The 14,333-nt window shown below is 46.3% G+C and overlaps 1 protein-coding gene across 2 annotated transcripts in view; it reads left to right on the top strand.

Moving 5' to 3' along the window:
- COG2 (component of oligomeric golgi complex 2) overlaps positions 1 to 12,296 on the top strand; it is a 42,521-nt gene extending 30,225 nt beyond the window's left edge. The window contains exons 11-18 of one of the 2 annotated variants that reach the window (XM_006065039.4): positions 2,443 to 2,504; positions 3,712 to 3,863; positions 5,408 to 5,605; positions 6,400 to 6,472; positions 6,735 to 6,874; positions 8,366 to 8,505; positions 9,697 to 9,880; positions 11,639 to 12,296. In XM_006065039.4, the coding sequence (XP_006065101.2) occupies positions 2,443 to 2,504; positions 3,712 to 3,863; positions 5,408 to 5,605; positions 6,400 to 6,472; positions 6,735 to 6,874; positions 8,366 to 8,505; positions 9,697 to 9,880; positions 11,639 to 11,740 (1,051 nt within the window). In that variant the 3' untranslated portion in view covers positions 11,741 to 12,296. Of the gene's footprint in view, positions 1 to 2,442; positions 2,505 to 3,711; positions 3,864 to 5,407; positions 5,606 to 6,399; positions 6,473 to 6,731; positions 6,875 to 8,365; positions 8,506 to 9,696; positions 9,881 to 11,638 lie in introns of both variants that reach the window. The other variant, XM_006065038.4, reaches the window with a different exon arrangement.
- Positions 12,297 to 14,333: the final 2,037 nt, after the last annotated feature.

Raw genomic sequence — 14,333 nt, 5'->3', positions numbered from 1 at the left:
AGCTGTATTGCTGTTTGATTCACTTCAGGGTCATTTAAAGTAAGCCTAAACGCCAGTAGGGTGGTGATGTTTCAACAAATTCCTAGGAAGGAGGATCAGTACTAATACTGCACTCTCAGTAGCAATCAGACAGCCCCGGGTCTGACCCTCGGCCTACATCCCCATCATCTTCAGGAAAGAAGGCACGCCCCCCGCCACCACGGTTCTGGGAGCACACGGGCACCCCTTCTGTCTCTGGTGCCCTGTTGTGCCAGCACTTCATTTGTTCTTACAGGAGTTTTGGAAAGTAGGGTTAGGAATTAGTTTTCATAGAAAGAGATTAAATGCACATGGGCCCCCAACAGTCTCAAATGGTAGCAAGTCAGTGGCTGCCTGGAAGCTGGGTGTTAGCCCCTTAAATGCTACAGGCAGTGTTAGGTCTTTTTTGACTGAACTCTTGCTAGAATATTCCATGCTCCCAGGACGGTCACGTGTGCTCTCTGTCTGTTCTGTTCAGCACATGCTTCACAGAGTGTAGCTCCTTCACAGCGTGGAGTCTGTGTGGCACTAATGTGCCTTCCTTCGCCTCCACCCTCCTCAGGTTGAGGCCATGCGCAAGTAGAGCCGTGCGTGGGGAAGCGGGTGTGTGTCTCCAGATCATGCCCATGCCCCAGTGCAAGAGTTTAGGAGTGTTTGTACTTGGGGTTGCCTTTCTTACAAATCCTCTATCAAGAGTAGGATGGCATCCCATGTACATGTGAAAACAGCATGACTTTTCAAATTTCACCAAAGTAACATCTCACTTTGTTTATTTTCTAAGAAGAAGTACAACCTAACATTTCAGTCCTGGAAGTTACTGGCCAGCAAAGCTACTTGAGGGGCTGGTGCTGGGCTCCTGGAGGGCAGGGCGAGGGGGCACCTGGTCACACGTAACCTGCACATCTGTGCAAAAGGCATTAATGTTAGGGGTCTGCTGCATTTGTTTCTTGCACTTTCTCGTTTGTGTGATTTTCAGATTGTTGTAGCATACAAATAGTTGTATCCTGTGTCTTTACTTACACTGAATTATACCTGTTCCTCTGATGGCCACAGAGCTTCAAGCTGACCTCTCTTCACGCTGCATTCAGTAGGAAGTGTGCCGCATGTTACAGAAACCTCCCTTCCTTGGGGCTGTGAAGGTTGCCTCTGGCTTTCCGCGTTCTGAACAATGCTGCGTTAGTGTCAGGCCTTTTCCGCGTTGAAGCCTACTTCCTGTGTTTTATGTATTAAATGATTTGGGCAAAAGGTGGGATGAGGGGTCTGAGGCTAATGCAGGAGCTGGCCTGCTCTCTCCACTGCAGAGCAGCCCCTGCCCTCTCCCCCTCACTGTGCTCAGGAGCACCGCTCCTTTGCGGTTCTCCAATGCTCTCTTCTCTTCCTCCACTTCTCTTCTGTCACTTGTTCCCTCTGTGCCTCTGTCTGCTGCTTGGAGAAACTCGCCTTTCACAGGCTTCACGGGGCAGTTGCTGAGTTCTTCCCTCCATGTGGGGAACAGCCAGCTCCAGCGGTCAGGGTGGCCCAGAGCCCTCTGCTCTCAGCCGCTCGTGCCTTTGAGGGCAGGGCTGCTGCTCTTTGTATGAAGTGCTGCTCCGTCTACTCTCCAGTTTCCTGAAGATCAGTCTCTGAACTGCTTTTAAAAAGCATATAAGTACTATCAAAAAAACCAAAATTATCGATTAGGTAAATTGATGTTAAGTATGTTCAGAATTTATTGGTAGCAAGGGAACTAGGGGGTGACAGAAGAATACATGGTAGAGAAAGTATGAACATGGAAGGGTTATACAGGTGGGAAGGAGGATGCTACATAGGCAGCTAATTAAGGAAATAAATACACACACAGTTCCATTTCAGTCATAAAAATGTGTCCACATCAGATGTTAAAACAGAAGTCTGTGAGAAGATGGTATGCAATGGCAAATAGCCAGCAGAGAAAACAGAAAACCCATCGAGAAAGCAGATCCTGAGCCTCAGGGTGGGTGTGCAGGCAGCAGACATTTGATGAGCGCCAGGCAGAGACTTGTTCTAGTTTAACTGCCTACTTTCAGTGATATGTCTCAAGCTGCAAACAAAGATACAGAATATAGCTTCTCCATTTCTTAGTTTGAGGGACATTTACTTTCTTTGATAGTGTGGAGGTAAGAGGACTGGAAAATCCAGTCTTATGGCCCGGAAGTGATTACCTGATTATAGGTGGTGGAACTTGCCAGAAATGGCTTCCTGGTCAAGTAATTCAGAAAAGTTTATTTCCTGCTCAGTAAGAAAAAAAGTCTGTGGAGGCCAGGCACCAGGGCTGCTGGGGCATCTCTGAGGCACTGGCCCTGTGAGCAAGCAGGAGAAGGGTCCTATTGCCTGGGGCGGGGGAGGTTGGGGGAGAGGGACCTGAAGCAGAGAAAACAGCAGTTTACACTCTTGTTTTTCTCTCAGATTTAGAGAAATAGCGGGATCCTTAGAAGCAGCACTTACAGATGTCCTGGAAGATGCACCAGGTAACATCCTCACAGTGACAAAGGCTATCATTAAGTGGATTGATTCCATTCACCAAGTCTTCTTGGTGGCCTGAGCGCCCTGGGAGCACTTTGAACTTCTGCTATCTTCCAGTAGTGTTACTTGCTCAGTCGTTTCCAACTCTTTGCAACCCCATGGATTGTAGCCTACCGGGCTCTTCTGTCCATGAAATTCTCCAAGCAAGATTACTGGAGTGGGCAGCCATTCCTGACCCAGGGATCAAACTCAGGTCTCCTGCATTGCATGCAGATTATTTACCATAGACCCTGAAGATATTGTTTAACTTCTTTTTTAAAAAAAGGTTTATAGAGCTTCCGGCTGTACAGAGACGATGTAAAGGATGCTTTAAGAACATGGGAAGGAGACCATATTTTCATTTCTGAATATAATGTGTCAAGGGGATATAACCCCTGCTGTGCTTAAGTGACAGCCTTTTTTGTAGCCATGTGGCCATCCTCCACTTCCCTCTCAAGCTAAGGTAAAGGATCAGAATGACCTTCCCTCCAGAGGATGACTCAGCCCGGACTGCTGCCTCAGGCCTCCAGTACCCTTGGGCCAGTCTTGGGACAGCGGGCAGGGACTGGGCTCAGCCTACACGTTCCAGACACGTTTGCATCCAGTCATGCTTTAGGCGCCCCTGCTGACTGCTCACCTGGGTGGCTGTTCCTGTAGCCACAAAGCTCCACTCCACTGTGCTCCCTTTTGTGCAGCCAAGTTCCATCTAAACTGAGCTCTTTTAGCCTCAAAAGTTTATTTTCAGCTGTCTTTGCAAAAGTAGCCATGTGTAATTGACTTCCTATATGTAAATAGCATATTCAAGAGTGGAAGAGAAGACAGGACACGTCTAAAACCAAAGATTAAACCCTTGCAAGTGACTGCCACTCCAATTCGCATTTGCTGATTTATTATAAAGTACCTGTTAACTGATTATTTCTGATTGTTATATATGTTTAATATGTATCAAATACCTGGGAGGAGTCATGTAAAATTAGAAAACAGCGTTATAGGAGAGATGTAGTAACATGTCCACGTTGTGGCATCTTGGCTGTGCATGCCACCTCCCCAAATCTTTGCTGACCTCATGGGATTCTTCAGGAGGTCATTGGCTTCACTCTTGGCTTGTCCGCTGAAGATTTTAGCTGTTAGCCCGTCTGCTGCGACTCCCTAACTGTGCGTTTTTACCTCTAGCTGGGAGCCCGTATCGCCTTTTGGCTTCTCATAGGACGTGGAGCAGCCTTCAGAGGTGCTGGTCTGACAAGATGTTCCTGCCGCCGCTGGCGCACCGTCTTTGGAGACTGGCGCTGCAGATTCTGGCGCGGTACTCCGTATTTGTCAAGGAGGTGAGGGCTGGCTGGCGCTCATCCCTAACCAAGACTGAAATGAATTAAAGATAGGTTAAGGAAACGTGCCAAGATTTTTAAAGCCCATGTGGTCATGAGAGGTTGATGCAAGGGCTATAGTCCAAATTCCCAAGTTTCCATCCTTTTCACTCTTGTTTATGTGACCTTTAGGGGCATCAGTCGTCACCTAGTCATTGCTTCGTCTTTTTGAAAAGCACCACATTGACCTTATTTTCCTTGAGGAAAACAGAATCTTTGTATGGTGCCTCCAATACAGAGGCACCATAAAACAGATGATCGTTTTAATGAAGATGATAAAAATATGCATTTTTTTCCTTAATATTTGGAAATTTAAAAACACCAAATGGCTGAGATTAGAAGGTTGTAAAACTGATTAACCTTCCCTTCGTTTCAGAAACCCTTTTCAGCTTGGATGTATTAGGTATTCACATGCCTATGATGATTGATTAGTTTTTGTGCATAAAGCCACAGGAACATTCCTGTGGTCCAGTGCTGAGCACCCGGCCCCACCTGGTCCGTTCCAGGTCTCAGGGATGCCTGCACAGACAGCTCAGGGACAGACACACACCCCGGCCAGTGCAAGGTGATGAGTATAAGAGAGCATGAGCAGAAGTTTAGGAAAGATGACATGGAGAAGCCATCACCCACGGACACGAAAGCACTCTGTCAACTGGAGGAGAGTGTTTCATGGAAAAAGCACAGGCTTCAAGTCAAACTCAGACCTTGGCCCTGCTGCTCTTTAAATTTCATGGTCTTAGGGAAATTGGCTGAATCTCAGATTCTTCGTCTGTAAAATAGGAAAACAGCTTCTACATGTGCTTGTTGTGAGGAGTAAAGAGATTTCTTGCCCAGCAAACTGATAACGAAGGTGCCCAGCAGATAATGGTGCTGCATCCACGTTCCTCTCCTCTTCCTCCTTTGCCTCCCTCTACTCAGAGGAGTCTCAGTAGAGCCCCTGCCCTGTGCAGCTGTTCACGGAGATTGTGCAGTTCCTGGGACACCGTGGACTTGATATGATTCTGTGAGGCGTGGGCTTTCTTCATCACCCCCAGCAAGATGCCAGCCAGTGATTATTCTTACACCTAGAATATTCCATTCTTTTCTCGATGCAAGTGCTCTTCTCTTAGGTTTTTCCCCTTGTAGCAATCCATTATGCAGAGAACATTATGCCATTTGTATTATTTGAAGCATAATTGAGGTTGAGACTTTTATTTTTTACCCTTATGATGATAATTTATCAAGTAAATACAGTAAATTGTTTACTTTTTAAAACCTTCGAGGTTCCAGATCTTAATTTCCCTTTAGTTTCGGGACCTCTTGCTCTATTTCTGACTGTCACTTAAGTCAAGGAGGGAGATGCACATGGGGCCAAAGTGTGTCCTGTTCCTGTTTTTCACACCTGCCTGGAGAGACAGGATGTGATGTCCTTTCAGGAGTTAACTTTCACTTAACACTTTTGTGTTGAGTTACATGCTCATGTATCTTGCAGGTGGAAACATTTTATCACTGAAATCCTTTTTCAGCTTTTACTCAGGCCCATCTCTAATGAAAGTGCTAAGGATGTTAAAAAGCCTTTGGTAACTGGCAGCAAAGATCTTTCTATCACCCAAGGAAATTGTGACGACCAAGCAAGTGGCCCTTCTGAAACAAAGCCCATCACCTCCATTTCCAGCACTCAGCTTGTCCATGTGGTCACAGACCTGCACAGGCTTCAGGAGCAGGTGAGCCTGTGTTGCAGAGGATTCCAAGTGTTGGGTTCAGTGTTCTCACTGTCTGGCCTCATGGGGTTTAGACTTGTGGGCCCAGGGCCTCTGAGAGAAAGCATCCATTTACTTCCCTTCCGGTGTTGCCTCCACCCCGTGACTGGCATGCTCTCCTCCTTGGGTAGCAGCCTGTCTGCAGCGTGCCTGCCTGGAGCCCTGGCTTCCCCTGAGCAGTGACACCACAGGCCAGGAGCAAGACAGGCCCTCATTAGCTCAGCTTACTCTGTGGAGCCATGGTCTTTAATGGGTTGGATTCTAATTATTTCTAGTTTACTTACCCAGTACTTATACTTTAAAAGTGCTGAACGATTAAAACGTCTTCCTATTTCCTCCACATAGGTTTCATGTTCTTGCTTTTACCGTTAACAGAACTTTGTTTAAGAACAGAATGTGTTTAAGTGCTGTGATACTTATTTCTGCTTTTTTCAGGTTTAAGTGTTTTGTGGCGCTTGGACATATACTGTATGTGTTAAGCAAAAACATGGTCTTTATCATAAGGTTTTTTTGGTATTGAGGGAAGCTACAGAATAGCATTAATAACCATGAAAATATGATTTTCCTTGTCATTGAATTATTTTCTAGTGAAAGCATTAATTAAGAATTTTGTTTTCTTCCAATGAAAGTTATTGAAAGTTCTGAGTTTAGTTTTATCATTAATTAATAACATTCTGGAGCTGTAGGTGCATATAGAATTGCCTCCTCCTTTGACTAATAAAAAGTAACTGAATATATAAAGTGCGTATTTATTTCAGCTTCCAGAACTCTTAGAAACAATCAAGCCAAAACTTGAAGTGATGGGCTTTAAGAATTTTTCCTCCATCTCAGGTAAAAATGAGTCTTTAGATTAAGCAAATCTTTGAATAAGAAATAACTTAAAATAGAATTTTGGAGACTAGGATATATTTAATTAACAGTTTTCTCTAGTTGTAAATCCTTGGTTGTTTCTGTATTCTGTTCTGTGATTTTTAACTTCTCTGAATGAAATATTTTAATTCTAATAATTTGATTTGATTTGGTTTATTGTATACTCTCTTTAGGCCTGGGCCTGAATAGAGTGATAAAACACATCTTTCCATCTCCGCAGCAGCCCTGGAGGACTCCCAGCTGTCTTTGTCTGCCTGTGTACCCGCCTTGAGTGAGAAAATCACCCAGGACTTAAGTGAGTCTTGCTTTAGTCACCTGAAAAGTGCCCTGGAGGTTCCCAGGCTGTACCGAAGAACCAATAAGGTCAGTGCACTCATTGACAAGAATTTTGAGGTGGGGAAATACGTATCAGGAAGGCCAGAGAGGGAAGAAATGGTTAAGTGAGAACGGAAATAGGTTCTCCAGGGGAGACTCCATCTCATTCAATTGTGAGAAGATGGCCAGGGACTGGGCACAGACATAATTTAGGTAGCTGGACTTAGGCAGTGTGGACTTTGGGCCTTGAGGGAAAATAGTATTTTCAAAGAAAGCATTTTAATAAAACATTTTAAGTCCTGCCCTTCTTTTGGTCTTCATATTCTATATTTGAGAAGATCTGAATTTACCTTATTTCTTTTATATTGCCATTGGAAAGACCTGCTTCAGTCTTTTACTGGATATGGTATAAAAAAGTTACATTAAGAGATATTAAAGTTATTTATAAAATGAAAAATTGAGCTTATACTGGTATTCAAAGTCAAATTCTCCTTTGTCTTCACTTTATAGAATAGGAATTGGGGAATTTGTTTTTAGCAGTGTTTTAGTTTTTCTCTTGAACTCTCATTTTCAAGTGTTTATATTCATTCCATTCTTGCTAGTTCTTATTTTCCTTCTAATTTTCTTTTCTCCTGGTTGTAAAAGTTGGATTTTAATTTACAACTAAAATTATTCCCAGGAGCTGTGAAAATGTCCCACAGCATTGTGCTGTTTTGGAATATCCTGGAGTTTCCATACGCACACCCAGTGCGGGGCCTGGTCTGCTGTTGCTGCTACTTCTCCCATCCAGCCCCTGCTCTGAATGCAGGGAGCAGCTGGGCTGCATCCTGAGACGAGATGAGCTCATCTCTGTGGCTATTCTCCTTTTCCTTTTAAAATCTAGGACATACAGCAGAACGTCCACCTCTGGGAACGTCAGCAAGAGCATCTAATCTCCTGACGTTCTGGTCTGAAGTGGAAGAGACAGACCTATTTTAGTTTGCCAAATTCATTACTTTTCCTTTAGGAGTCTACCAGCTTTCCCTTTGTCATCAGCAGGGTGGTGTTATATTTACCAAGGGCTTGCCTTGTGGGTCAGACACTGTACTAAACACTTTACACTGCCTTTCGTCTCATGAAGTGAGTGCCAGTGTCCTGATCTACACATGAAGAGACCAAAATTAAGAAAACTAGATCCTCACTTCTTAAAAAGAGGTCTGTTAAGCAGCAGCAAATGGTCACCGGTCGGAGCTTGTTATAAATGCACGGTCTCAAAACTTGGCCCCACTCACCTCCTGCCCAGTACGCACACACAAAATCAGACCTAGAATTAACAAAGTGGCCAGGTGATTTGTGTGAACACAAGGTTAGGGAACCTGAATCCAGTCAGCTCCGGGCATCGTCCTCTGTGGCTCCCTCTTGGTCTCCAGGGTCTTTCTGTAGACAACACTTGTATGTGTCTCAAAACTGGTACCTTAGTAATGTCCTTTTGAACATGAGGTTTGAGTAACTTACTTTCTCTTTTTCTGTTCATCTTTAACCTCTACCACCATTACCCAGGAGGTGCCCGTGACAGCCTCCTCTTACGTGGACAGCGCTCTGAAGCCATTGTACCAGCTTCAGAGCAGGCACAAGGACAAGCTCAAGCAAGCCACGATTCAGCAATGGTTAGAAGCCACCCTCTCTGAGAGCACGCATAAGTAAGTAACTTACAAGTAGACTCTTCTGGACCTTCTTAGAAAACTCCTAAGTCAGAGATCACTGGGGCCATCACAAGTTGTTGTCTGTGGCCTCATCACTGGACAAGGCTGGATGTGGGCACGCAGTCTCTTCCCATCTGTGCTCACTCCACCCCAGCCAAGGCTCTGCCTGGCCTGCAGCCACGCCAGCCCCGCCTCCCACAGCTCACACACCTCTAGGGACCCAGGCATATTCCACAGGCCCCTGAGCGCGCTGCCTTTGATGTCCTTAATGTCACTCCATGTAGGGATGTTCTGCAGGTCTAGGCACACTTCTCCTTTCAGGTCCTGTTTCCTTCTTCCATAATGGCTCCAGTCATGTTGATAGTCAGCAGACTTGCACTGGGGAGACCAGGGTAATCAAGGAAGCAAACATGTTCATTGTGGAGTGTTATAATAACTCTTACAGGATTGCTGTCAAATCCTCAAGCTAATGAGACTAGAGGAGGTCTTCAGTCTGGTTGAATGTCTGGTTGAATGTCTCTTCAGTTCTAATTCAACCAACTATTTTCCCCGAATCCAGCATTGAGTTACATCAAAATATATTATTTGATTTTGTTGTTGAATTTTAATTATTAATTTTGCAATAATATTTTGTTTCTACTGCTTATGAATTAAGCAGCATTTGTGAGTTAATTTAGAACGCAGCAACGAGTTATAATGCAGTTTCTGTTGGCCAATGTATTCTAAATGCCAGGTAACCAGCTTGTAAATAAAATTTTTAAATATAGTTCATTTATAATTTGGAAATCATTTTGAAGGCAATTAGTTTTATTTAAAATTTTTGAAATACTGTTACTCTTTAAAAATGATGAGCTGTTCCTAGAACTGATTGTAAATGAATTTGCTAATTACATTTGGGAAATGAGCTGCTGTTCAGCCTTGATATAGGAAAGACTTTGGCCTGTGATTTCTCTTAGTGCTCAGGACGGACATTTTAGACAAAATTCATACACATAGTTCTTAAATTCTGAGGGAATACAATACTAGAGAGTTGAGACCCTGTTTTTCTTTCAGTCTTAAACAGTATTTACCATGGCTGATCTTTTATTGGAATTGAATTTTTAACTACAAAAATCCCTTTTTTGGTCCACAAAGCTCGTGGGTGTGTTTGGTACTACGTCTCTTTGACCGCTGTGTCTTACGTTCAAGGTACTATGAGACTGTATCGGACGTCCTGAACTCTGTGCGGAAGATGGAGGAGAGCCTGAAGAGGCTCAAACAAGCCAGGAAAACCACTCCCGCCAGCCCGGCTGGGCTCAGTGGCAGTGGCATGAGTGATGATGACAAGATCCGACTGCAGTTGGCCTTGGACGTTGCGTATTTAGGAGAGCAGGTGACCCGAGCGCCGCTGCCCTTCCAAGGGCCCTGACTGCATTCCAAGGGCCCAGCAGGCACCCGGTGATGACTGGGAGGCACCAAAAGTTCATTCCCGGTGCTAGAAAAGAGGACCAGGGCCCCAGACACTTGAAGGAAAAGGATGTGCACCCAGCGAATATGAGAAGGAAAAAGCAGACTTTTTGAGGTCCATTGAATTGACATTCTGTTGGCTTGCTGGCATTTAATGTTCCCAAAGCTGCTGGGACATGAGCCCATAGGCAGAGATGGTGTCCTTTTGGTCCAGTGCCTAAACCGTGCTTGATACGGCATTGGTGCTGGCTGGCTGAGGATCCTTTGAGATATCTGTTAGTTTGGCTTTAGAATAACTAGAGAAGCATTAGGCCATTGATTTCTCTGTGTGGTGCTTGAGAAATCATCTCAGCACAGTTTCTTTGCCTCCCTGCCTGCGGTTTTTAGGTTTCTGTAAAGCACAAAGTCTGGTGTCACACAGTGAGGGGCGGCACCCGCGCAGGCACCGTCACCTACGGGCAAGCGTGGGTCCTGCGCGGGCCTTCCATCCTTACTAGTGTCAAACTCCTGAAGGTTCAGAAACTGGCTTTCTCAAGTGCTTAGGTTTTCTGTAGCAATAAATGCTCAAGAAAGACCTTTTTAAAAATTCCTATTTATTTATTTTTGGCGCACTGGGTCTCCGTGGCTGCTCGTGGGCTTTCCCTCGCTGTGGCAGCGGAGCTCCTCTTGGTCGTAGTGCACGCTCCGCAGACAGCGGCTGCTCTTGTCGCCCAGCACAGGCTCTGAAGCCCGTGGTGCTTCAGGAGTTGTGCTGTGGGCGTAGTTGCTCTGAGGCGTGTGGAATCGTCCTGGATCAGAGATTGAACCCATGTCGCTTGCATTGGCAGGCAGATTCTTAACCACTGGGCCACCAAGAAGAGCTTTTTGCTAGAGAAAAAGTGATACCATAACATTCCCATCAAAGATGCTTGCTTTTCTAGTCGCTCTTTCTTACGGCTCAGTGTCATCACTGAAAATCCAGATTTTTCCGTTTTCAGGTGAATTTACAGGGACATCTTGGCAGAAAGTCTATTACCTTCTTCTGTTTACGTACTCTGTTTCACAAGAGATTTAAAGTCTTTTTATGGGCAAAAAAGTTGGCCATAAAGAGATGAAGAGCAAGTAAGCAAAAGAGCAGGGAGGTGGGTCCGTCCCAGCCCCCAGGCGAGCCGCAGCATGCCCGCAGGGGCTGCACAGTCGGCCTGCGTTCTCCAGACTCTGCTGCGCACGCGTGCGCGTGTGCTTGGCGGTGGTGAATAAAGGGTGAGGACGCTGTGCTGCGTCTCTGCCACCATATGGCTGCTGTGCCAGAGTTGTTTCTAAGAAAAAGTTGTTAATGATATGCCAGATTAAGACCTCAGGCGAGTCGTTTTTTTGAGAATTCTGCACTTAAAAAGTTCCTTTTCTTAGTGTGAATTTTCTCTTTCAGCCTATAAGAGAGGGTCTTATCCTGGTGAGAGTATGATTTAGTGAATGGAGATAAATTGACACTGACTTCTTAGAATGACCTCCAGAAATAAATGTTATAATAAGTACACTTTTTAACATCATTTATTTGAAAGTAAAAAATTATTGTACCAGTCTTCAGGAAGCTGCCTTTTTCTGGTTTAGTGGAGGGTAAGGTGAGGGTGGATATCTTGTTTTCTGCTTTGTAAGGGTCTCTTCCACATTTAGCTAACTTGATTCATTTCTGTGGCCTTTACAGATAGAAAAGATGGGCCTGCAAACAAAAGACATAAGAAGCTTTCCAGCTCTTGCAGAGCTCGTTGCTGCCGCCAAGGACCAGGCAACGGCGGAGCAGCCTTAAGCATCTTGGAAGAACCCAGGGGAATAGAAAGTTGGACCTCACGCCTCCAGGGAAGAAAGCGGCTCTGTTCTCTCTCAGGCTGCAACAAGGACGCACGTCCACTCGTCCCCAAAAGTGTGCCAGGGCAGCTTCCCTCAGCGTCTTTGGGTCTTCTTTCACCCAAAAAGAATACAAAACTCTTTTTCCGTTGTATGGAAGATAATTTTAAGATGTTTGAAACTTTCTACTATAGTTTACAGAGCAAATTATTTTATTTTTATTGTAAATCTTAGCGTGGAAGAGATGATTTCTAAAATATGATTGAAGTAAATATGTGTATGTGTGAATAAAAAGTCATCTTCTGGTCCGGCAGTTAGCAGTGGCTGGCTGCAGAAGGGTGCCTACACGGTACCAACGCCCTTCTCTGTGATGACTCGCTGCCTCTCTAGAGGCTGTACGGGCGGCTCTCCGTCCTCCCACTGGGTGTTCAGAGCAGGGCTCATCGCCCAGACCTCTGTCAACAGTAAGAAGCAGCAGGGGGATCCGTTTCCTAAATAAAAGAGTCTGCCAGAACATATGCACCTCTTATTTGTGAATTCAGCACAGTCAGATGCCACGTCCCCTCTCCTTTGCACCTGCAGGGTCCTATCCATCATGGAGTGCCCTTCAGATATGTGGCAGATCTGGGCTATGGGAGGGTGACCAAACATACCTTCCCACTGAAGTCAGCAGGACCCCTACTGACTGCGTGTGGGAGAAGGGGGAGTGTTGGGAGGTGGCACTGGAAGCATGTGGTTGCTTTGTTCCTCCCATATTCACACAGGAGTGCAGAGCGCTTGTGCGTGGCTTTGGCTCTGCCCTTCAGCCCGACACTGACATGAGAGCAGGTGCACCTCTTCCTCTGGGTTAACTGTAGGGGAGAGAAAGAATCAGTGACAGGGAAGGAAGCGAGCAGGCCTGGGAGCTGGCAGGAGTGGTGAGATGGAACTGGAGAAGTGGGAGGGAGAGGAGCGGGGCCCCAGAGAGCAGTGAGCACTGCAGGCGGGGCACGAGCCCCGTCCAGGCTGCCAGCCTCCAGTGGGGCGTGCTCTGGCATCTCTGCTATCTGTTGGAGAACAGGTACTCTCATCTTAGCAGGGAGGGCCCTGCCCTTGGACAGATGTGTGTCTTAGTTTTAGGAAGCTGGTGAGAGGAGCAACACTGAGACGGCAGGAGGGATCCACCCCAAGGGCGTGAGCCCTCTTCCGAGGAGCCAGCTCGCCAGGCTGGGCTGTGCTTCCTTGTGTGGTGCTGGGCACATGGGCAGCAGGGGCAGGACAGGGAAGAGAGCTGCTGAGCTGGCACCTGCAGACTGAGTGGGACACTGGTCGCCCTGGGACTCCATGTTCAGCGCTGGCGTGCCTGGCACACAGACCTAGGATCTGAAGAAGCTAAGGGAAAGGCCTGCGTTGCCCGCAGCCTCGTGCTCCAAGGTGAGCCTGTAACAGCGTAATAGGGTGCGTGCACACCCTGCCCTGCATCGCCACATCTTCGAGTCACACGTGTTCCCTGAGGCCACGCCAAGCTCTCTGTACCAGCACAGCCTGCCCCGGCAGCCGTGCCATCCGGCCTTGGCGGAGGTAGGCTCCAGCACTGTCTGCGGCCACTTGGCCTCTTGACTGTTCCTGAATGCGCGGACAGCAGTCAGGCCCTCGCCACCAGCGCTGCTCTTCCCAGTCTGCAGAAGAGGGAGCAGAAATTAAGCAGTGAAGTAAGGAAGAGATTTGGGATCTGAAGCCGTTCTTCATGGGGCCTTGAGATGACTGCCCCTGGCTGTCCTCGGCCAGGGCTCGTGCCCACCAGGAATATCAGATTGAAGGTAACTGTGGCTGCTGGATGATGACCTTATCTACTGGATAAGCACTGTGCAAGCCCAGGAAGACATAGGATTTGCTGCAGAAATATTGAAGAGAAATCTCTACAATTAATATTTTTGTGTTCAGTGATCTAGAACATGCTGCTATTGAGTGTCCTGACCAACTTTCGTTTTGTCAGAATAAAAGAGCTTCACAACAAGGACAGCGAGTCCATTAGTCTACTTCCAGTTGCTTTCTGATATAAAGTCAAAAACGCCAACATTCCTCTTCCTCCCGCTGCCGCGGTAGTGCTGTCCCAGGTCTATGCAGACAACTTCAGAACCACAGTTACGACTCAGGATAACTCTTGTCTGGCTGGGTCCCCTCACCCAACACAAAGCTGGACTTTCAGTGGGCCCCTCACAAATATATGTCAAAGGAAGAAAGGCATTTCCTGGGAGGATATTTTTTGGCAAGCAGCTCTGAATCCAGTAATCACATATTTTGAAAATAACCATTTTATGTTTGAAGTTGTCTTAGAAATTACAGAAGACACTGCAAAGGTTATGTTTCTGGTTTGAACATGTGTCCCCTTGAGATCCTAAATCCAAGAGGTGAGTCCTGACTGGCTGCGGCCACATTCCCTTCTAGAAGCCTGTGTTTGGAGGGGAGCTTTTGAGCATCACTTAAAGCAATGCTCCCTAAACTCTAGTGTGATCCCTGGGCCTCCTGTGAAGATACACATCCTGACTCAGGAGGTCTGGGTGGGGCCTGAGGGC

The sequence above is a fragment of the Bubalus bubalis genome, chromosome 4 (genome assembly GCF_019923935.1).
Source record: "Bubalus bubalis isolate 160015118507 breed Murrah chromosome 4, NDDB_SH_1, whole genome shotgun sequence".
In the NCBI taxonomy this organism is placed as follows: Eukaryota; Metazoa; Chordata; class Mammalia; order Artiodactyla; family Bovidae; genus Bubalus; species Bubalus bubalis.
This window is presented reverse-complemented; position numbering and strand designations above follow the sequence as displayed.